The following is a 24,344-nucleotide window of genomic DNA, read 5'->3' as shown; positions in this document are numbered from 1 at the left end:
CCTTGGGGAGACCAGCCCAGCCCCTCCCCGGTCTCCTGATGCCACCAACCTCCTCCCCCCCTTCTGAGTGTAAGACCTCCTAAAGGACCGTGCAGGACTTTGGGGGACTCCGTGAAGCATCCTCATCAGGGACTGAGAGAGGGCAGGGGTGAGTGGCAATGAAGGTGGCCAGCAGAAGAGAGGGAGAGTGGGAAATGAGAGGGGCTGGCGGGCGGGCAAAGCCAAGCCAGCTGAGATGGGTCCCCGACATGTACCTCCAGCCCCCAGCACCTCCTCCACGCTGCCCCTTCTACGGTAACTGTCACCACAGGAGGGAGGGCTCCTGTTCCGAGGCCACCGCCTCCAGCCTGGGTCTGCCGTCAAAGAGGGCGGCTCAGAGGTTTCTCACGTTTCTTTTAAATGTCTTATTTATTCTGGGGGGTGCCTGGGCGGCTCAGTCGGTTGAGCATCCGACTTCAACTCAGGTCATGATCTCGAAGTTCCTGGGTTCGAGCCCCGCGTCGGGCTCTGGGCCGACAGCTTGGAGCCGGCAGCCTGTTTCGGATTCTGCGTCTCCCTCTTGCTCTCCCCCTCCCCTGCTCGCGCTCTGTCCCTCTCTTGTCTCTCAAAAACCAATACATTTAAAAAGACAAAAAAAAAAAAAATAAAGAGATGGCAGGCCTGTAACTCAGAGCCAGAGAGAGCCCTTTCCACCACTCCAGTAGGTCTTATTTTCCATTCCCATTGGTATCTTCTTACCCGTTCAGAACCATTTCTAAATCGTGTATTCGTATCTGAGGATGGAAAGCGGGTGGGTGGGCCCTGGAGCCCGGGCGGCCAACGTGCCAAGCCTCTCTTGATTACTCGCAGCCAGACTCACCCGGAGAACCAGGCAACGAAGATTTCCCTCATTAGCCACTGATGAGACGAGCTAGTCCGCTGGATGGACTGAGTCTGAACTATCAGGGCTGGGTGTGCAGACTTCATACTCCCGACACAGAATGCAAAGGCACAAGGCATCAGGGTTAATAAACAGCTTTATTTGCCTTCGACAGCATCCATTTCCTTACATTCTCCATTAATTTGCCATTAAAGTGCGGGACATTTTCTTAATCACGATAACTTTTATTAAAAGAAATCAGAACTCGTTTCAGGAATGTGGCGGTCATGAAGATAAACATCTCTCCTACGATACACAGAATGGAAGCCCCTCGCGTGGAGCTGGTGGGTTGGCCAATCTGCAAACAGATTGTAATTCCCTCTCACCATGAGCACCAAACTGGCTGGGACCGCCACCCATGGGGGGGGGGGGGGGAGAGTAGGGGGGGAGAAGTGATGCTACAGAGGTCGAGAAACACCCACACGCCCTGCCCTGCCCTGCCTGCCGGCTCCTCTCGGCCCTCACTGGGTGTTTGCTGTTTGAATAGATCCAATCTTAGGAGAAATGGAGGTCTGACCCTCCCTACTGCCTTCCACCCCACCCCACCCTTACTAACAAAAGCCCCAAAAGTCATTACAATGAAAAAGTGGGTTTCCATTGCCCCAACGCTAACAATGTTCAGTAAAAATGAGGATAATAAACACAGAAGCTTGCTTAGTAAACAGGAGCTCTCAGCGTTCAATGCAAAAAAAAAAAACAAAAAAAAAAAACTGAAATCTTAAGGCAAATACTGTTGACTCTGCACATGGGCTGGACGAACTTGGAACTCTTTACCTATCTGTAAAGCGCCGGCCGTGAGCTTAAGGGCGGTTGGCTTTTCAGCGCTTGCTACTGGCAGAGGCCAGAACTTTGCATTATGCTGAGGCTGTCTTTCGGCGTGTTTCTCTTTGCAGTTTATATACAAACACACCCAAGGCTGATGTATTTTTATACATATATGTACACCCACACAGAGACCTGCTACTCCTTCTTGGAAACCACTAGCTCCACCTCGGGAAGCTGGATGCCAACCTTAGTCCCGCTGTCATTGCTAGAAGAAGAGGACAGTCGGGACTTCTTAGAGGCCAGGGACACGCCACTGCCCTGTAACTTGCCTGCCTCGTCATCGCTCCCAGTCACCTCATAATGGCCTTTGCTCTTTGACCCCAATCCACCGAAGGTACCAAATTTCAGCTTTCCGTGTTTCCCTTTGACTTTCCCGCCTTCCAGTGACACTTCCCCACCTTCAAACTCCAAAGTCCCCGTCGGGGTGGAAGGCGCAGACAGCTCCCTTTCGTCACTGAAGGAATTTGAGCGGTGGCGCGGCTTCTTGCTTTTAAACAAAGAGAATTTGCCTTTGGGCGACGATGTTTCCGCCTCTGCTTCTCCTTCCAGAGAACCGAGGCTGGCCTTGGAGCTCTTCAGGTCGCCTTTGGACCCTGAAATGGATGCTTCTGGTGAGCCAGTGACACCACCTTTCCCTTTAGGTTTGGAAAAATTGAACTTGGGCATTTTGATTTTGGACTTTTTAAGTTTTACATCGGACTCTTCCCACTCGCCCTCTCCGGCACCAGCCTGGACAGTGGCCTCCACTTTCGGGAAGTTAATATCCACCCCCACTTCTCTGCCAACCAGCTCCCGGCCAGAGAAGGTGAATTTGGGGATCTTCATTTTGGGGAATGTTACTTTTCCAGATCTGCTTTCCAAGTGGCCTGGAGACCCAGACGCACTCAGCCCAGGACCCTGGAGTCCTTCTACCTTTGGTCCTGAGAAATGAAGTCCCCCGGCAAGCTTAGGCACATCCACGTTGAGAGCGGAGGAGGCCTGGGGTCCTTTCCACTCACCCCCAGAACCTTTGACACTCACATGCCCTTCTCCCAGACTGACAGCCGGGGCGCTGACAGCCCCTGATGCATCCACACCTCCTTTGATTTTCGGGCCCTTCAAGCTGACACCGAAATCTGCCTCAGGAGATGCCATATTAAATGAAGGCCCCTTCACGCTAATGTCAGGAACAGCACCCTGGAAACCTATTCCCGAACCTTTCAGATCGCCTTTGATTTCAGGACCAGAAATGTGCCCCGTTAGCAGTTTCACATTCACACCTGACAGCTCCACATCACATCCAGAGGCCTTAACCCCAGGCATCTGGAGGTTTCCTTCGAGGCCCTGCACGCTGATGCCCGGAAGGCCTCCTCCAACAGCGGGGCCTTTCACCTCACCAGTGGCCCCGAGGCTCCCTTTTATTTTTGGTCCTTCCAAGTTCAAGGCCATGTCTGGTGCTGAGATTTGAGGGCCAGAGATCTGAGGCCCTTTCAGGTTCAGGCCTCCGAGGTTCACATCCGCACCTGGCCCCTTTAGTTCTCCGGTCACTTGTGGCCCCTTGACGCTGACGTCCAAGTCGGACCCTGGTGTGGAGATGCCAAACTGGGGCAGCTTCATTTTGGGAAGTTTAATGCCACTTTCAGGTGCCTCCAAGCTGAGATCAGGGGCACCTACTGATACCTTAGGGCATTTGATGTCACCAGAGATAGCCACGTCTCCCTGCAGGCTTGGTCCCTTCAGGGTCACGTCTGGGGCGCCAAGGCCAAGGTTTAGCGCTGTGGCATCAATCCCCGGCATTTTCACACCATCTCCTTCCATCCTCACCTTTCCGCCGACACCTCTGAGGTCAAGCCCCGGGGCATGCACCTTCACGCTGGGAACAGAGGCATCCAGGTCTCCCTTCAAACTTGGTCCTTTCAAATTCAGGTCAAGGTCAGGTCCAGAGACTTTGGGCATAGAGAGGTTCACTGAAGGCAAGTCTACCCTTGGCCCCTTCAGAGACACATCAGTTCCTTCAAGATTAACATCCGGTGCACTCAAGCCTCCTTCAAGAGAAGGCAGCTGGGCGTGGACCTCAGCTCCTCCGCCTTCCATTTTCATACCAGGGACGCCGATCTTGGGCATTGAAAACTTGGGGAACTTGATTTTCGATTCTGGACCTTGCAGATCTATGTCTGGTCCTTCCAGTCCCGCACTGGAGACATCACCCTTTAACTTTGGTCCTTTCAAGTTAACGTTCACATCGGGGGTGGAGACCTGAGGGGCAGAAATGCCGAACGATGGTGCTTTGACTTTAGCATCTGGGCCTTCGATGTTGATGTCGGGTGCATCCAAGTTTGCCTGCACCCTGGGGCCTTTGAAGTCGCCCTCTATTTTGGGGCCGGAAACATCCACACCTGGCACCTTCAACTTCGGAGCCTTCAGCTTGAGGTCAGGACCTTCCACATTAATCCCTGAAGAAATATCCAGATCAGGTGCCTGGATTTCACCCTCTAGTTTGGGGCTAGGGAGGGGGGCCTCTGCTTTAAATTTAGGTGATTTAATGTCAAATTCTACATCGGGAAAGTACATCTTTCCAAACATAGGTTTCTTGGTTTTGGGGGATTTCACATCAACTTTCAGTGTGGCATCTGGCCCCACAACGTTGACATCTACGTCAGGAGTCTTGAGACTGGCGTCAACTTCACCCCCAGGAGCATTCAAATCAAATCCCTGTTTTTTGGCCTTCATTTTAGGACCACTCATGTGAATCTTAGGCATTTTAAACTTGCTTTTCTTGCCCTTGCCACCAACACTGATGTCAGGAGTCTCGACGTTCAGTTCTGCCTCGGGAACAGCCACATCCAAGGAAGCTGGCTTGAGGTCAGCTTTGGGACTTTTTGCCCCAAATCCAAACTTGGGTTTCTTAAATTTGGGAATTTTAATATCTGGCCCCTCAACATTGATATCTGGGCTCTCCATGTGTACATCCAAGCTTGGAGCTTCTAAATCAACTTTGGGCCCTTTGAGGTCCAGTTCACCACCTAACGTGGGACCAGAAACCCCAATTTTGGGTGTCTTGAGATGCAAATCAACATCAGGAACAGTTACTTTAGGGGCAGATATATCCAGCGATGGCATCTTTAAATTTGGGCCGCTAAGCTTGACATCAGGGCCTTCAATATCCACACCTGGACCTTTAAGGTCTACTTCTGGGCCTTTGAAAGTACCTTCAATCTTAGGGACAGACACATCAAAATCTCCTTTGACTTTGGGTCCTTTCAAATCCAAGTCAACATCAGGCATGGAGATTTTGGGAGCTTTGATATTTATCTCTGGCATCTTGAACTTAGGGCCCTTCAGTTTTGCATCTGGACCTTCAATATTCACATCTGGAACATCAATGTCCACCTTGGGTCCAGATATGTCAATGTCAGCCTTGGGCAGGTTCACATCCACTTCTGGGCCCTCGCCTTTGAAGCCTGGCATGCTGAACTTGGGCATTTTCACCTTGGGCATCTTCAGGTGCCAGTCTGGCCCATGCACATCCACATCTGGGACGTCAATGTCCACGTTGGGCCCTTTGATGTCAACTTCCGGGCCCTTGAGGTCACCTTCCACTTTAGGCAAAGACACATCCACATCACCCTTTACCTTGGGGCCTTTCAGGTGTAAGTCAATATCAGGCATGGAGATCTTGGGAGCTTTGATGTTCATCTCTGGCATCTTGAACTTAGGGCCCTTCAGTTTTGCATCTGGACCTTCAATATGCACATCTGGAACTTCCACATCCACCTTGGGTCCAGAGACATCAATGTCAGCCTTGGGCAGGTTCACATCCACTTCTGGGCCCTCGCCTTTGAAGCCTGGCATGCTGAACTTGGGCATTTTCACCTTGGGCATCTTCAGGTGCCAGTCTGGCCCGTGAACATCCACATCTGGGACGTCAATGTCCACTTTCGGGCCCTTGATGTCAACTTCCGGGCCCTTGAGGTCACCTTCCACTTTGGGCAGAGACACATCCACATCACCCTTTACCTTGGGACCCTTCAGGTTCAGGTCCACTTCAGGCATGGAGATCTTGGGGGCCTTGAGGTGCAGGTCAGGCATTTTAAACTTGGGGCCCTTCAGTTTCCCTTCTGGGCCATGAATGTCAACATCAGGAGTGTCTATGTCTAGATTAGGGCCTTTAACATCCACTTTGGGGCCTTTCAGATCTCCTTCCAGTTTAGGAATGGAAATGTCCAAATCTCCCTTTATCTTCGGTCCTTTCAAGTTCAAATCGATGTCACTCATGGAGATTTGTGGGGTTTTGAAATGGACATCAGGCATCTTAAATTTGGGACCTTTGAGTTTCCCTTCAGGACCTTCAATGTCCACCTCTGGCCCTTTTAGATCACCTTCCACCTTAGGTAATGAAAGATCCACATCCCCCTTTACCTTTGGGCCTTTCAAATTTAAGTCAAAGTCAGGCATGGAGAGCTTGGGGGCTTTAATATGCATATCTGGCATCTTAAATTTGGGCCCCTTCAATTTTCCTTCTGGGCCTTCAATGTTGACATCAGGAGTGTCAATGTCCAATTTGGGGCCCTTTATGTCTATTTCAGGGCCCTTGAGGTCACCTTCCACTTTGGGCAGAGACACATCTACATCACCCTTCATTTTGGGGCCCTTCAGATTAAAGTCAAGGTCAGGCATGGAGATTTTGGGAGCTTTGATGTTCATCTCTGGCATCTTGAACTTAGGGCCCTTCAGTTTTGCATCTGGACCTTCAATATTCACATCTGGAACATCAATGTCCACCTTGGGTCCAGATATGTCAATGTCAGCCTTGGGCAGGTTCACATCCACTTCTGGGCCCTCGCCTTTGAAGCCTGGCATGCTGAACTTGGGCATTTTCACCTTGGGCATCTTCAGGTGCCAGTCTGGCCCATGCACATCCACATCTGGGACGTCAATGTCCACGTTGGGCCCTTTGATGTCAACTTCCGGGCCCTTGAGGTCACCTTCCACTTTAGGCAAAGACACATCCACATCACCCTTTACCTTGGGGCCTTTCAGGTGTAAGTCAATATCAGGCATGGAGATCTTGGGAGCTTTGATGTTCATCTCTGGCATCTTGAACTTAGGGCCCTTCAGTTTTGCATCTGGACCTTCAATATGCACATCTGGAACTTCCACATCCACCTTGGGTCCAGAGACATCAATGTCCGCCTTGGGCAGGTCCACATCCACTTCTGGGCCCTCGCCTTTGAAGCCTGGCATGCTGAACTTGGGCATTTTCACCTTGGGCATCTTCAGGTGCCAGTCTGGCCCGTGAACATCCACATCTGGGACGTCAATGTCCACTTTCGGGCCCTTGATGTCAACTTCCGGGCCCTTGAGGTCACCTTCCACTTTGGGCAGAGACACATCCACATCACCTTTTACTTTGGGACCCTTCAGGTTCAGGTCCACTTCAGGCATGGAGATCTTGGGGGCCTTGAGGTGCAGGTCAGGCATTTTAAACTTGGGGCCCTTCAGTTTCCCTTCTGGGCCCTCGAGGCTCACATCTGGGGCTTCAATGTCCACCTTGGGGCCAGAGACATCAATGTCAGCCTTGGGCAGGTTCACATCCACTTCTGGGCCCTCGCCTTTGAAGCCTGGCATGCTGAACTTGGGCATTTTCACCTTGGGCATCTTCAGGTGCCAGTCTGGCCCATGAACATCCACATCTGGGACATCAACGTCCACCTTGGGCCCTTTGATGTCAACTTCAGGGCCTTTTAGGTCACCTTCTACCTTAGGCAGGGAAACATCCACATCTCCCTTTACCTTGGGACCTTTCAGGTGCAAATCAAAGTCAGGCATGGAGATCTTGGGGGCTTTGATGTTCATCTCAGGCATCTTGAACTTCGGACCTTTCAACTTTCCCTCTGGTCCCTCAATGTTAACATCAGGGCCTTCAATGTCCACCTTGGGTGCTGATACATCAATGTCAGCCTTGGGCAGGTTCACATCCACTTCTGGGCCCTCGCCTTTGAAGCCTGGCATGCTGATCTTGGGCATTTTTATCTTGGGCATCTTCAGGTGCCAGTCTGGCCCATGAACATCCACATCTGGGACATCAACGTCCACCTTGGGGCCTTTGATGTCAACTTCAGGACCTTTTAGGTCACCTTCCACCTTAGGCAGGGAAACATCCACATCTCCTTTGACCTTAGGACCTTTCAGGTGCAAATCAAAGTCAGGCATGGAGATCTTGGGGGCTTTGATGTTCATCTCAGGCATCTTGAACTTGGCACCTTTCAACTTTCCCTCTGGTCCCTCAATGTTAACATCAGGGCCTTCGATGTCCACCTTGGGTGCTGATACATCAATGTCGGCCTTGGGCAGGTTCACGTCCACATCTGGGCCCTCTCCTTTGAAGCCTGGCATGCTGATCTTGGGCATTTTTATCTTGGGCATCTTCAGGTGCCAGTCTGGTCCATGAACATCCACATCAGGGGCATCAATGTCCACCTTGGGACCTTTGAGGTCCACTTCAGGGCCTTTCAGATCCCCTTCAAGCTTGGGAAGGGAAACGTCCACATCACCCTTCACCTTGGGGCCCTTCAGGTTTAAATCAATGTCAGGCATGGAAATCTTTGGAGTCTTTAGGTGCATCTCTGGCATCTTGAATTTGGGCCCCTTCAATTTTCCCTCTGGGCCTTCAATGTTAATATCAGGAGTGTCAATGTCCAATTTGGGGCCCTTGATGTCCATCTCAGGGCCCTTTAAGTCACCTTCTACTTTTGGCAAAGACATATCCACATCACCTTTCATTTTGGGGCCCTTTAAGTTCAGATCAAAGTCAGGCATGGAGATTTTGGGAGCTTTGATGTTCATCTCAGGCATCTTGAACTTGGGGCCCTTCAGTTTTGCATCTGGACCTTCAATATTCACATCTGGGGCATCAATGTCCACTTTGGGGCCAGAAATATCAATGTCAGCCTTAGGGAGAGTAACATCCACGTCTGGGCCCTCACCTTTGAAACCTGGCATGCTAAACTTGGGCATTTTCACCTTGGGCATTTTCAGGTGCCAGTCTGGGCCATGCACATCCACGTCAGGGACATCAACGTCCACTTTAGGGCCTCTGATATCGATCTCTGGCCCTTTCAGATCCCCTTCAACTTTGGGCAGAGAAACATCAATATCACCTTTCACCTTGGGGCCCTTCAGGTTTAAATCAATGTCAGGCATGGAGATCTTGGGAGTTTTGGTATTCATGTCTGGCATCTTGAGTTTGGGACCTTTTAAGCCTCCTTCTACACCTTCCACATTGATTTCTGGGCCCTCAATGTCCATTCTGGGACCCTCTATGTTGATATCTCCTTTGGGCAGATCCACAGCCATTTCTGGCCCTTCTGCTTTTAAGCCAGGCACACCAAACTTGGGCATTTTCATTTTGGGCATTTTCAAGTTCCAATCTGGACCATGCACATCCACATCGGGTGCATCAAGATGAACTTCTGGGGCCTTAATATCCACTTTGGGTCCTTTCAAGTCACCTTCTAAATTAGGAGCTGTAACATCCAAGTCTCCTTTGACTTTAGGGCCTTTCAGATTTAACTCCACATCAGGCATAGAAACTTTAGGAGATGAAATACTCAGGAAAGGCATTTTGAACTTGGATCCTTTCGCTTTTCCTTGGACCTCAACATCAGGAGCATTAATATCAACTTTTGGACCTGTCACATCAATATCCGGCTTTTTAACTTTGGCATCCACCTCAGGTGTCTGAACTTTGGAGCCCGAAAAATTAAATTTAGGAAGCTTAAAACGTGATTTCTTTGACTTGCCTTCAAGACTGAGCTTAGGACCAGAAATGTCCACTTCTGGACCCTTTACATCCAACTTGGGAGCTTTAATGTCACCTTCTAATTTGGGCCCAGAAACATCAACATCTCCCTTAAGCTTTGGGCCTTTCAAATTCAGGTCAATTTCAGGCATGGAGATCTTAGGCATGTTCACATGCATGTCTGGCATCTTCAGTTTGGGACCTTTTAATTTGCCTTCAGGGCCATGGATGTCAATATCTGGAGCATCTACATCTATCTTTGGGCCCTTGATGTCAAGAGTAGGTCCTTTCAAATCACCTTCTACGTTTGGAAGGGAAACATCCGCCTCTCCTTTCATTTTAGGGCCTTTGAGATTAATGTCCAAATCAGGCATGGAGATCTTGGGAGCTTTGATGTTCATCTCTGGCATCTTGAATTTGGGGCCCTTCAGTTTCGCATCTGGACCTTCAATATTGACATCTGGAACATCAATATCCACCTTGGGTCCAGAGACATCAATGTCCGCCTTGGGCAGGTTCACATCCACTTCTGGGCCCTCGCCTTTGAAGCCTGGCATGCTGATCTTGGGCATTTTTATCTTGGGCATCTTCAGGTGCCAGTCTGGGCCATGCACATCCACATCTGGGACATCAACGTCGACTTTAGGGCCTTTAATATCTACTTCAGGAACTTTAATCTCACCTTCCACTTTTGGTAAAGACACATCCACATCACCCTTCACTTTAGGGCCCTTCAGGTTAAGATCAATGTCAGGCATGGAGATCTTGGGGGCTTTGATGTTCATCTCAGGCATCTTGAACTTGGGACCTTTCAACTTTCCCTCTGGTCCCTCAATGTTAACATCAGGGCCTACAATGTCCACCTTGGGTCCAGCCACATCAACATCAGCCTTGGGCAGGTTCACATCCACTTCTGGGCCCTCGCCTTTAAAGCCTGGCATGCTGAACTTGGGCATTTTCACCTTGGGCATCTTCAGGTGCCAGTCTGGCCCATGAACATCCACATCTGGGACATCAACGTCCACCTTGGGCCCTTTGATGTCAACTTCAGGGCCTTTTAGGTCACCTTCCACCTTAGGCAGGGAAACATCCACATCTCCTTTGACCTTAGGACCTTTCAGGTGCAAATCAAAGTCAGGCATGGAGATCTTGGGGGCTTTGATGTTCATCTCAGGCATCTTGAACTTGGGACCTTTCAACTTTCCCTCTGGTCCCTCAATGTTAACATCAGGGCCTTCGATGTCCACCTTGGGTGCTGATACATCAATGTCGGCCTTGGGCAGGTTCACATCCACATCTGGGCCTTCTCCTTTGAAGCCTGGCATGCTGAACTTGGGCATTTTCACTTTGGGCATCTTCAGGTGCCAGTCTGGTCCATGCACATCCACATCTGGGACATCAACGTCCACCTTGGGGCCTTTGATGTCAACCTCAGGGGCCTTCAGGTCACCTTCCACCTTAGGCAGAGACACATCCACATCTCCCTTTACTTTGGGACCTTTCAGGTGCAAATCAAAGTCAGGCATGGAGATCTTGGGAGCTTTGATGTTCATCTCTGGCATCTTGAACTTGGAGCCCTTCAATTTTGCATCTGGACCTTCGATACTGACATCTGGAACATCAATGTCCACCTTGGGTCCAGAGACATCAATGTCAGCCTTGGGCAGGTTCACATCCACTTCTGGGCCCTCGCCTTTGAAGCCTGGCATGCTGAACTTGGGCATTTTCATCTTGGGCATCTTCAGGTGCCAGTCTGGGCCATGAACATCCACATCTGGGACATCAATGTCCACTTTAGGGCCTTTGAGGTCAACTTCAGGGCCTTTCAGGTCTCCCTCTAACTTAGGACCTGTGACATCCACATCTCCTTTTATTTTCGGACCTGACAGATTAAGGTCAATATCTGGCATGGATATCTTAGGAGTCTTAAAATGCATTTCAGGCATCTTAAACTTTGGACTTTTCCACTTTCCTTCAGGTCCTTCAATATTCACATCAGGGCATTCAACATCCACTTTGGGTCCTGAGACATCAATGTCAGCCTTGGGCAGGTTCACATCCACTTCTGGGCCCTCGCCTTTGAAGCCTGGCATGCTGATCTTGGGCATTTTTATCTTGGGCATCTTCAGGTGCCAGTCTGGCCCATGAACATCCACATCTGGGACATCAACGTCCACCTTGGGCCCTTTGATGTCAACTTCAGGGCCTTTTAGGTCACCTTCCACCTTAGGCAGGGAAACATCCACATCTCCTTTGACCTTAGGACCTTTCAGGTGCAAATCAAAGTCAGGCATGGAGATCTTGGGGGCTTTGATGTTCATCTCAGGCATCTTGAACTTGGGACCTTTCAACTTTCCCTCTGGTCCCTCAATGTTAACATCAGGGCCTTCGATGTCCACCTTGGGTGCTGACACATCAATGTCGGCCTTGGGCAGGTTCACGTCCACATCTGGGCCCTCTCCTTTGAAGCCTGGCATGCTGAACTTGGGCATTTTCATCTTGGGCATCTTCAGGTGCCAGTCTGGGCTTTGAATATCCACATCTGGGGCATCAATGTCCACTTTGGGGCCCTTTAGGTCACCTTCCACCTTAGGCAGGGAAACATCCACATCTCCTTTGACCTTAGGACCTTTCAAGTGTAAATCTACGTCTGGCATCGAGATCTTGGGAGCTTTGATGTTCATTTCTGGCATTTTAAATTTAGGCCCTTTGATCTTTCCCTCTGGACTCTCAATGCTCATATCTGGGACTTCAATGTCAACCTTGGGTCCTGAGACATCAATGTCAGCCTTGGGAAGATTCACATCTACTTCTGGGCCCTCTGTTTTAAAACCAGGCATGCTGAACTTGGGCATTTTCATTTTGGGCATCTTCAGGTGCCAGTCTGGGCCATGAACATCAGGAGCATTTATGTCTACTTTGGGGCCCTTGATGTTCACATCCGGTACTTTAATTTTACCTTCTACCTCAGGCACAGACACATCAACATCCCCCTTGACTTTGGGTCCTTTCAAATTTAAGTCCACATCAGGCATAGAAATATTTGGGGCTTTGAAATGCATGTCAGGCATCTTGAACTTGGGACCTTTCAATTTGCCCTCTGGTCCTTCAATGTCAATATCTGGTCCACTGATGTCACCTTTGAGATCTGGCCCTTTGAGGTCACCTTCCAATTTCGGAACATCAACATCCACGTCTCCCTTTATCTTGGGACTTTTTAAGTGTAAATCGACGTCTGGCATGGAGATTTTGGGAGCTTTAAAGTGCATGTCTGGCATCTTAAATTTAGGACTTTTCCATTTTCCATCTGGACCTTCCACAGCTACGTCTGGCATGTCAACATCCAATTTGGGGCCTTTCACATCCAGTTCTGGACCCTTTAACTCTCCCTCCAGCTTTGGGGCCGAAACATCAAAGTCTCCTTTGACTTTAGGCCCTTTTAAGTTGAAATCAACATCAGGCATGGAGATCTTAGGGGCATGAAAGTGCATTTCAGGCATCTTGAACTTAGGGCCTTTCAGCTTCCCTTCTGGACCTTCAAGGCTCACATCCGGGGCTTCAATGTCCACCTTAGGTCCAGAGATGTCAATGTCAGCCTTAGGCAGGTTCACATCCACATCTGGACCCTCGCCTTTGAAGCCAGGCATGCTGAACTTGGGCATTTTCATCTTGGGCATCTTCAGGTGCCACTCCGGGCCATGAACATCCACATCTGGGGCATCAATGTCCACTTTGGGGCCTTTGATGTCCACATCTGGCACTTTCATTTCACCTTCTATCTTGGGCACAGACACATCCACATCCCCTTTCACTTTGGGGCCTTTTAAGTGTAAATCCACATCAGGCATGGAGAGCTTGGGGGTCTTGAAGTGCATGTCTGGCATCTTAAACTTAGGGCCTTTCAACTTTGCATCAGGACATTCCAGGTCAACATCAGGCATCTCCACATCCACACTGGGGCCTTTCAAATCTCCTTCCAATTTTGGCACAGATACATCCACATCGCCCTTCAGTTTTGGCCCCTTAAGATTCAAGTTCACATCAGGCATGGAGATCTTGGGAGCCTTGAAGTGCATCTCAGGCATCTTAAACTTGGGGCCCTTCAGTTTCCCTTCTGGGCCCTCAAGGCTCACATCTGGGGCTTCAATGTCCACCTTGGGGCCAGATACGTCAATGTCAGCCTTAGGCAGGTTCACATCCACTTCTGGGCCCTCGCCTTTGAAGCCAGGCACGCTAAATTTGGGCATTTTCATCTTGGGCATTTTCAAGTTCCAGTCTGGGCCATGAACATCCACATCTGGGACATCGATGTCCACTTTGGGGCCTTTGATGTCCACATCTGGCACTTTCATTTCACCTTCTATCTTGGGCACAGACACATCCACATCCCCTTTCACTTTGGGACCTTTCAGGTGTAAGTCCACATCAGGCATGGAGAGCTTGGGAGCCTTGAAGTGCATCTCGGGCATCTTAAACTTAAGGCCTTTCAACTTTGCATCAGGACATTCCAGGTCAACATCAGGCATCTCCACATCCACACCAGGACCTTTGATATCAACTTGTGGACCTCTGAGATCACCTTCTAGTTCAGGCACGGAAGCATCTATTTCTCCTTTCACTTTGGGTCCCTTCAAATTCAAGTCCACATCTGGCATGGATATCTTAGGAGCTTTGATATTCAACTTAGGCATCTTAAATTTAGAGCCCTTTAATTTTCCTTCTGGTCCTTCAATATCCAAATCAGGAGCATCAATGTCCACTTTGGGGCCAGACACATTAATGTCAGCCTTGGGCAGGTTCACATCCACTTCTGGGCCCTCACCCTTGAAGCCAGGCATGCTGAACTTGGGCATTTTCACCTTGGGCATCTTCAGGTGCCAGTCTGGGCCATGAACATCCACATCTGGGACATCGACGTCCACTTTGGGGCCTTTGATGTCCACATCTGGCACTTTCATTTCACCTTCTATCTTGGGCACAGACACATCCACATCCCCTTTCACTTTGGGACCTTTCAAGTGTAAGTCCACATCAGGCATGGAGAGCTTGGGGGTCTTGAAGTGCATCTCAGGCATCTTAAACTTAGGGCCCTTCAGCTTTCCTTCTGGACCTTCAATGTCAATATCACCAACATCCACATCCATCTTCGGGGCCTTCATGTCAACTTCAGGACCTTTCAAGTCTCCTTCCACTTTGGGAAGGGAAACATCGACATCCGTTTTCAGTTTAGGGGCTTTCAGATTAAGTCCAACATCAGGCATAGAGATTTTGTGTGTCTGTATATTCATGCTTGGCATCTTAAACTTGGGACCCTTTAGTTTCCCCTCTGGACCTTCAATATTCACATCTGGAACATCAATGTCCACCTTGGGTCCAGAGACATCAATGTCAGCCTTGGGCAGGTTCACATCCACTTCTGGGCCCTCGCCTTTGAAGCCTGGCATGCTGAACTTGGGCATTTTCACCTTGGGCATCTTCAGGTGCCAGTCTGGGCCATGAACCCCCACATCTGGTGCATTAATGTCCACTTTGGGCCCTTTGAGGTCAACATCAGGAGCTCTTATCTCTCCTTCTACCTTTGGAGTTGTAACATCATAATCTCCTTTCATTTTAGGACCTTTCAAATGCAAACCAACATCTGGCATGGATATCTTCTGAGGCTTTATGTTCATTTCTGGCATCTTAAATTTAAGACCTTTTACTTTTGCATCTGGACCATCAATATTCACATCTGGAACTTCAACATCCACTTTGGGTCCTGAGACATCAATGTCAGCCTTGGGCAGGTTCACATCCACTTCTGGGCCCTCTCCTTTGAAACCTGGCATGCTGATCTTGGGCATTTTTATCTTGGGCATCTTCAGGTGCCAGTCTGGCCCATGAACATCCACATCTGGAGCACTGATGTCAACTTTGGGCCCTTTAATGTCAACATCTGGCACTTTTATTTCACCTTCTACATCAGGCACAGACACGTCCACATCTCCCTTCAGTTTGGGCCCCTTAAGATTCAAGTTCACATCAGGCATGGACATCTTGGGAGCCTTGAAGTGCATCTCAGGCATCTTAAACTTGGGGCCCTTCAGTTTCCCTTCTGGGCCCTCAAGGCTCACATCTGGGGCTTCAATGTCCACCTTGGGGCCAGATATGTCAATGTCAGCCTTGGGCAGGTTCACATCCACTTCTGGGCCCTCGCCTTTGAAGCCAGGCACGCTAAATTTGGGCATTTTCATCTTGGGCATTTTCAAGTTCCAGTCTGGGCCATGAACATCCACATCTGCGACATCGATGTCCACTTTGGGGCCTTTGATGTCCACATCTGGCACTTTCATTTCACCTTCTATCTTGGGCACAGACACATCCACATCCCCTTTCACTTTGGGACCTTTCAGGTGTAAGTCCACATCAGGCATGGAGAGCTTGGGAGCCTTGAAGTGCATCTCAGGCATCTTAAACTTAGGGCCTTTCAGCTTCCCTTCTGGACCTTCAAGGCTCACGTCCGGGGCTTCAATGTCCACCTTGGGTCCAGAGATGTCAATGTCAGCCTTGGGCAGGTTCACATCCACTTCTGGGCCCTCCCCTTTGAGGCTGGGCATGCTGAACTTGGGCATTTTCATCTTGGGCATTTTCAGGCTCCAGTCTGCACCCTGGACTTCCACATCTGGTGCTTTAATGTCTACCTTAGGTCCTTTGATGTCCACATCTGGAACTTTCATTTCACCTTCTATTTTTGGTGCAGACATATCTAGATTTCCTTTCATTTTGGGTCCTTTAAGATCCAAGTCAACATCTGGCAGAGTCATCTTAGGAGCTTTGAAGTGCATCTCAGGCATCTTAAACTTTGGACCTTTCAACTTTCCTTCTGGTCCTTCAAGGCTCAAGTCTGGAGCACTAATATCTATCTTGGGTGCCGAAATGTCCACATCAGCCTTTGGCAGGTTCACATCCACTTCTGGGCCCTCCCCTTTGAGGCTGGGCATGGTAAATTTGGGCATTTTCATCTTGGGCATCTTTAGGTTCCATTCAGGACTATGAACGTCAACATCGGGGGCACTGACGTCTACTTTTGGCCCTTTGAGTTCCCCTTCCAGCTTTGGCACTGTAACATCATATTCTCCTTTTACCCTGGGACCTTTCATATGCAAATCTACATCAGGCATAGAGATCTTTGGGGCCTTAATATTCATTTCAGGCATCTTAAACTTGGGACCCTTCAGCTTTCCTTCGGGTCCTTCAATATTCACATCTGGAACTTCAATGTCCACTGTGGGTCCTGAGATGTCAACGTCTGTCTTGGGCAGGTTCACGTCCACTTCTGGGCCCTCTGCTTTGAAGCCAGGCATGCTGAACTTGGGCATTTTCATTTTGGGCATCTTCAGGTGCCAGTCTGGGCCGTGAGCATCAACATCTGGAGCATCAATATCCACTTTGGCACTTTTAAGTTCAACATCAGGAACTTTGATCTCACCTTCAACTTTTGGCACTGTGACATCGTATTCTCCTTTTACCTTAGGGCCTTTCAGATGTAAGTCCACATCTGGCATGGAGATCTTCGGGGCTTTGATATTCATCTCGGGCATCTTGAACTTAGGTCCCTTCAATTTCCCGTCTGGTCCCTCAATGCTCACATCTGGACCACTAACATCCACCTTGTGCCCAGAAATGTCCACATCAGCCTTGGGAAGATTCACATCCACTTCTGGGCCCTCCGCTTTGAGCCCTGGAACACTGAATTTGGGCATTTTCATCTTGGGCATCTTCACATGCCAGTCTGGGCCATGAACATCCACATCCGGGGCATCAATGTCCATTTTGGGGCCTTTCAGTTCTCCTTCAAGTTTTGGGGATGTTACATCATATTCTCCTTTTGCCTTTGGGCCTTTAACATGTAAATCTACATCAGGCATGGAGATCTTTGGTGTCTTGACACTGACTTCAGGCAGCTTAATATCAGGGCCTTTAAGTTTGCCTCCCAGGCCCCCTACGTTGACATTTGGGGCCTCCACGTTGACCTTGGGCCCTGAAATACTGACATCTCCTTTGGGTAGTTTCACATCTACATCTGGGCCTTCCCCTCCAACTCCTGGAGCGTTGAACTTGGGCACTTTCAGGTTCCATTCTGGGCCATGCACTTCCACATCTGGGGCCCTGACGTCCACTTTGGGTCCTTTGATGTCAACTTGAGGGACTTTGACTTTCCCTTCTACTTTTGGGAGTACAACATCCACACCCCCTTTCACTTTAGGGGCAGTCACATTTAAGTCTACATCTGCCATAGAGATCCCATAGGTGCCTGTTTTCCCAGAAGGACTACTAAGCTTGGGTCCTGTCAAAGTCCCCTCAAGGCTAGGTGTCTCTATGTCCACTTTGGCGCCTTTCACCGCCACTTGAGGGCCTTCAACATCACCGTGCACCCCAGGCGCAGAAACCTTAATATCTCCTTTCAGTTTAGGAGACCCAAGGCTCAGATCCACATCCTGCATGGAGATTTTAGGTTTTTGAATAATCATTTCAGGAGTCTTGACTTTCGTACCCTTCACCTTCCCTTCCAGCCCCCCGGCAGCAACTTCAGGCAGACTGACGTTCCCAGAGACCCCAGGAAGAGTCACTGCACCTGTCACATCAATGCCAGCTCCCTCTCCCTTAGAACCTAATACAGAGAATTTGGGAACTTTCATCTTGGGCATATTCAGTTTGCCCCCAGGCCCGTGAATATCAACGTCAGGGGTTTGAACTTCCACATTGGAGCCAGTGATGGTGCCCTCAATCTTGGGCACAGAGACATCCACCCCGATGCTCCCCTGTGACTTGGCACCTTTCAGGCCTAGACCAGTCTCAAGCGATGGCCCAGTGATTTGGGGGCCTTTCAGCTTCCCCTCAAGCCCCTCAATACTGGCAGAAGGAGCACTGACTTCGAGCTGAGGGGTCTGGATGCTCCCACCAATGGTCAGGCCTGGCTTGCCTCCCTTGTGCCCCGCAGAGAATTCAGGTGCAGAAACACTCAACTCTGCCACTGGCACCTGGCCCTCAGGCCCCGTTGGGACACCAAATTTTGGCACTTTCAGAGTGGGAATTTTAATTTTCCCATTACTGCCACTCGCAAGAGATGGGTCCTGCACCTCTACTGCCCCACCCCCAAGAGAAGACGAAATGTCCACTCCTGGAACTTGGGCCCCTCCTTTGCCACCCAAGTCCAAGCCCTTCGCACTGACGCTGACGCCTGGGCTTCCCACCTTTATCCCAGGCATGGTGACCTGGAGCTTCGAGGGGCCAGCACCTTGGAGCTCGGGTACCGAAGCGGAAACGGACCCCGCTCGGATGTCCGCGACGGAGCCTGTGGTCGGAGACACTGCCCCCGAGCCCGAGGGCAGTCTGATCACTGTCTTGCCAGGGTGGGTGTCCACATCCACAGTGGAGATTTCAGTCAGTTCATGCCGTGGAATCTTGATCTTGAACTCAGGGCTGCTGATGTCGATGTCCTTGGCACCTTCACGGCCTGTCACGTCGACAGTGTAGGCCGTGACCCTTCTAGTCACTGTGATGGTGCGGCTCTGGGTCTCCCCGGGATCCCCTTCTACGCCATCCTCCGACTTCAGCCGAGGCTTGATCTTCGTGGTGTAGATGCGCCGGTACTCCTCATCATCCCCGCTCTGCAGAAAGACACGCCCGGCAGAGGTTGAAGCAGGGTCTGCCCGAGTCACAGACGCCCGGCCACAGCCCAGCCGACAACATGGCTGCCTGTTTCCCAAAGAAGCTGGGACCAGAACGGAGACCCACGGAGCCTCCTGGGGCAGAGCAAAGGGGGCTGAAGAAAGGGGCTGACGGCCACCTCACAGGAGGAAAACAAATTATTCGGGGAAACTCCGGGAAGCAAAAGCCACGGGGAGAGGAGCGGGGTAGACGGCTGCGTTGTGTGGATGGAAGATTTACAATCCATTCTAGATTCAGATGGGCCTGTCAAGGGCCGGGGATGCCTCCTGGGTGACCATCTCTGTGTGGACTTCACCCTTTAGGCTCCCGACTCTCGACTCACTCTGGCTTACTTAATCCTCTCGACTCACTGGCTTACTTAATCAGCAGGGGGAATTCTCTCAGGGACCTCTCAAGAAAGCGTTTGTTGAGACTCAGTGTGCTGGGGTTAACACTGTCACTTCGAGGACCCATTACGTGTTAAATAAAGAAGCCGGCAGAAGGAGCAAAGAAACGTCCCTCAGGCACTTTGCCGCCCAGCCTCTGACTCACAGACGAGTCCAGGCCTCTGGAAGTTGAAAACTGCTGCCTGTGAGGCACCTGTGAGGCTATTTCGAAGATTCTTACAGAACAGCTGACCTTCCTCCTGGCATCTAGGACCAGACAGCGTGAGTGGGTTCCCACGCTGTGGGGCTCTGAAGAGTCTGACGGGAGACTTTCGGGGCAACATCAGCCGCACACCAGACACAAACAGGAACACACAGACTGGCTCATCAGAGAACGCACAAGAGAGAAAGTAGGGGAAGTCACCACAAGAGAGGTCCGGCAGGCAGGCACAAGGCTCAGGAAGTGGCCAGCAGGTCGGCATGGCCAGGGGGAACTCGGGGCGCAGAAAAGCCGCCGAGGCACTCACCAGAACCACCTCGGAGCTTCGGGAGCTGAAGACTTCGTGGGTCCAGGTCTGGCCAGGCTCAGGGGAGCGGTCGCCCTTGCGGTGAAGCTTCAGGCCCACGGTGTGGTGCCCCATGGTGTTCAGCAGCTGGGTCACCTCGCCTGATTGCAGGTTGTCAAAGTAGATGGTGGCACCCACAATCTGGTCCCCTGAGCAGGGAGGAGCGAGAAGCTGGTGAGACCCCCACCCAGGGTCTCAGGGAAACAGCACACAACCACCACGCACTGGGCCCTCGAACTGACTTAATTTAACGCATGTCCGACCACCATAATACACGTTGCACAGATGAAGAAACTGAGGCTTAGGGAGGCCAACTGATTTGTCCGAAGTGAGAGAGCTCGTGAGCAGTGCGGTGAGGACTAGGGACTACGTCTCCACCGCCCTACGTCACCGCCTGCCCCAGTGGGGGCAGAGGAGGGCAGGGCTCGGGTACCGACCACCCTGATGCCACCGGGACGGTGCCCTTCCGTCCGCCACCCTCCTCCACCCCACTCCAGCACCCAGCCCGCACCCTGAGGTAACTCACCCTCCTTGACCACCCCAGTGCGGGCCGCAGGGGAGTTCTGCATCACCTCCTGCACAAAGACGCCGTCGTCCCTCTGGGCAATGGTCAGCCCATGGGAGCCGCTGCCCTGCCAGTTGGGCAGCAACAGCTCCCGGGTCGTCTCCTCCTCCTTCTCCATCTGGGGTGAGGTAAGGAAACGGGGCTCAGGACAAGTGGGGGCTCAGGGGGTATGAGGAGATGAGAAAGCCAAAGATCTCTGGTGCTGGGAGCTCCCAGGGAGTGAAGCAGCGTCTCTGAGGGGCCCGTGTCCACTGTGGAATGTTCCCAAGGCACCGCAGAGGATACGGAAAGTGCACACTGGTGGCAACCGACTTCGGAGGTAGCCAGCCCCTCATCCCTTCCACCCAGGGCCCTGCCTCCCATGCCACACAGGGTCCCTCCCCTCCCCTGCCCATCCCCTCCATCACACCCTCCCTCCCACGGACCTTTTGCAGGACTCAGTTCAGGAGCGGATGCCTTGCCAGGAGCCCGCCCCACCTTCCTGTCTTCTCAGTCTCTCGTCGTCGGGAATCTCGGTCACAGGGCCTAGGGAAAAGCGGACAAGGACACTCGCCCTCAACAACTGGCTTGCTCGGCACCCCGACCGTAAGAGATGGTGGAGTGTTCTGCTCTCTGGGCCAGACCAAAACCTTAACCTTCCCCACTGTCATCATTCCATTCCTACGTGGCTCTCCAGCCTGGGATCACAGAGAGGGGGATTAGGGGAGGCCAGACTTAGCTATCAACCCTGGCTCTGCATCTTTCCCAGCTGTGTGTGTGACCTTGGCCAAGTCACTCAACTTCCCTGAACATCCATTTCCTCATCTCCCGGAGGGCTGGAGGAGAGAGAGCGCGTGTGTGAAAAGTTCTGGTGCACACGAGCTCCACGATACACACCGTCCTCGGTGGGTTCTTTAGAACAGCTCCAGGAGGGAAATGTTACCGTCCCCATTTTATAGACGGAGAGACTGAGATTGCGGGGGGGAGGGGGGAGGGCAGCGCGCCCGGAGTCCACAGCGAGAGCACCACTCTGCTCGGGCTCTGAGTCCGCAGCTCTCTCCCCCTACACCGCATCGGGTCTGCAGCGGTCACCCCTTCTCGGGGCCTCCAGCACTGGGGGCCAGTGGCGGCCCTGAAAACAGGAACAGTGGTGCCCTCCTTCCCCTGTGACAGTGACACTGGCTCACCCGGTCTAACCCAGTCCTTAGGACCAGGGGAACCCTCACCAGCTGGGAGTTCCAGGCACAGCAGCTGAGAAAAAAGAAGCCCCAAACCCCCCTGGAGCCAGCCCACGCCCGAGAGGCCTGAATACAGCTAAGCCACCTCGGGGACACGGTGTGTCAGGGCTCATCTGGTTGCCCACACCGGGCGCTGAGCCAGGGCCCCATAGGTGCGGGCACTCAGGAGCAAAGATGCCCTCTGGCCACAGGATGAGCTGTCAGCTGCAGAGGTGCCCTGGGAAGACACGAGGCGGGCCTCTGGATACAGCCATGGCCCACAGCCACCCACACAGAATGGTGGTGGCAGCGTCACCCCGAAGCATGGTCTGTGAAACCAAGTTGGGGATGCTAAAAACCACTCAGAGCCTCACCCAAAGCCCCACCCTGAAGCTGTTTACATTCAGGAATTAGTCAACCAGCCGATAAATACACGCATACTGATAGCGTCTTGTAAGTGGAACACTGTACCAGACACGGCAGAGAAGACCAGCAAGGGATGGACAGCAGAGCCCCGCGCTCCACGCCGCATTAGATCGTTACCCAACTTCCCTTGCAGCTCCTCGCCACGTTCACTGAACGCGCTCCGTGTGCCAGATGGGGAGATTTAAAAGACTCAGTTCCTGTCCCGGATATAAATTATGAGCAAGGTGCTCTGGGTGTGACCCATTTAGCCTCAGAACGTTCCAGAAGGTTTATGAGCCTTCTCGGGGATTGGGGGATGAAATATAAAAGGAAAGAAAGGGGCAAAGCGAACCTATAATTTGCCAGCTTTCTTTTTTTTTTTAATATTTATTTTTGAGAGAGAGAGAGACAGAGACAGAGACAGAGCGTGAGTGGGGGAGGCACAGAGAGAGAGGAAGAGACAGAATCTGAAGTAGGCTCCAGGCTCCGAGCTGTCAGCACAGAGCCCGACGCGGGGCTCAAACTCACGAACCGTGAGATCATGACCTGAGCCGAAGTCGGATGCCCGGCCGACTGAGCCACCCAGGCGCCCCTTTACCAGCTTTCTTGAAAGTGTTAAGAGTTTGCCTCTGAGGACGGGATTGTGTCTCTTGGAAACTCCTGGGCACTTAGCAGTTGTGGTGTCAGGCAGATCACAGCACCGGGGGGGGGGGGGGGGGGTAGACAGCCACAGAGACCCCAGTCCTCCACCCCCTGAACTCATACAGGCAGTATTTATGACACGGGTGCCGCCTAGGAGGCGAGCAGAGCCACTGACAGTGAGTGGCCTGTGGGCACAGGTGTGAGCTGGGGAATCACCATCCCTCCAGAGGAGCAGAAATGCCAAACAGAGGAGCCACCACAGGAAGTCACGCGGAACAGCGAAGCTGCAACTTAAAGGTGCCTTTGCCCAGCGGCCAGCCCCAGGAAGCCAGCCCTGCAGACAGGGAGCCAGGCAGGGCAGGGATGGGAAAGGCTTCCAGCCTGAGGGCTTCTCTGACCTCTGAAGCCACCAACCACCTTAGCACCCCGTTCTTCCTCCTCGAGCAGGGCCCCTTTTCTCTGCCCAGCATCCTGATCCTGAGCCAGCAGCCAGCGAAGGGGGGGGAAACACGAGCCAGCTCACCCTCGCCCACAGCTCAGCCCCACCCTCCCTCCTTCCCCAGTGAGTCACTGGGGCCGAAACAGCTCCAGACATGCAAAGGGTCACGCCTAAAACCAGATAGACAAAGTGCTTCGTTGGCCAGACCCCTGGGTGACAGAGGGGCCGGGGCTCCAGTGGAGACAGGCCAGGTGTCCCCAGAAGCACAGCTCAGAGGCTCAGGAGGGACCCTCTCTGCACCTCAGGCCTGGCGGCTAATGAGGGGAGAGAGCCATCTCCAAGGTGAAGCCTCCACAGCCCGTGAGAACAGGAGCCGCTTGGACCCAGGGCTGTAGGCTGGCCCTGGCAGGGCACCCACTGACTACCCAGGCTCAGGGCTCTCCTTCTGGCACAGCCAGGACCAGCACCCTCCCCTCCCACCTGCCCTGGCCCATTCAGGTGGCTGGACATAGGGATGCTAGTGTGGGATTCGAGACCACGGTGGCAAGGGTCTGTTTTTTGCATTTGAGTCCCTGCTCCCAGTCTCTCCCACACACCCCTGGAGCTTGTACCAAGCCCAGATAGATGGTCCCTTCTTTTCCCACACAAGTCAGGCAACGCCAGGCTTCCCCTGGGGCGCTGAGGGCCCTGCCCTGCGGTTACCCAAAGGAGGGTCTTTGGAACTTTGGGAAATTCTGCACATTCAGCAGAGATTCCTAAGTCTTTGGAGCTGGAAGACATCTGAAAGCCATGCTATCAATATGGTAGCTGCCTTAATTTAAATTATATTTAAATTAATTTAAATTAAGGGGCGCCTGGGTGGCCCAGTCAGTTAAGTGTCCAACTCTCACGGTTTGTGAGATCGAGCATCGGACTCTGTGCTCACAGCTTG

General features: G+C 51.8%; 1 protein-coding gene across 3 annotated transcripts in view; it reads right to left on the bottom strand.

The window, feature by feature from the left end:
• Positions 1-998: 998 nt before the first annotated feature.
• AHNAK (AHNAK nucleoprotein) overlaps positions 999-24,344 on the bottom strand; it is a 36,381-nt gene continuing 13,035 nt past the window's right edge. For all 3 annotated transcript variants that reach the window (XM_078433572.2, XM_078433571.2, XM_078433573.2), the window contains exons 2-5: positions 21,157-21,256; positions 20,693-20,849; positions 20,128-20,315; positions 999-19,174 (exon numbers count right to left, since the gene is read on the bottom strand). In XM_078433572.2, coding sequence (XP_078289698.1) covers positions 1,880-19,174; positions 20,128-20,315; positions 20,693-20,849 — 17,640 coding nt within the window. In that variant the 5' untranslated portion in view covers positions 21,157-21,256 and the 3' untranslated portion in view covers positions 999-1,879. The remainder of the gene's footprint in view (positions 19,175-20,127; positions 20,316-20,692; positions 20,850-21,156; positions 21,257-24,344) is intronic.

This window comes from Panthera onca, chromosome D1 (assembly GCF_046562875.1).
Source record: "Panthera onca isolate mPanOnc1 chromosome D1, mPanOnc1 haplotype 2, whole genome shotgun sequence".
Classification (NCBI taxonomy): domain Eukaryota; kingdom Metazoa; phylum Chordata; class Mammalia; order Carnivora; family Felidae; genus Panthera; species Panthera onca.
Note: the sequence above shows the minus strand (reverse complement) of the source record. Positions and strands in the feature narration are given on the sequence as shown.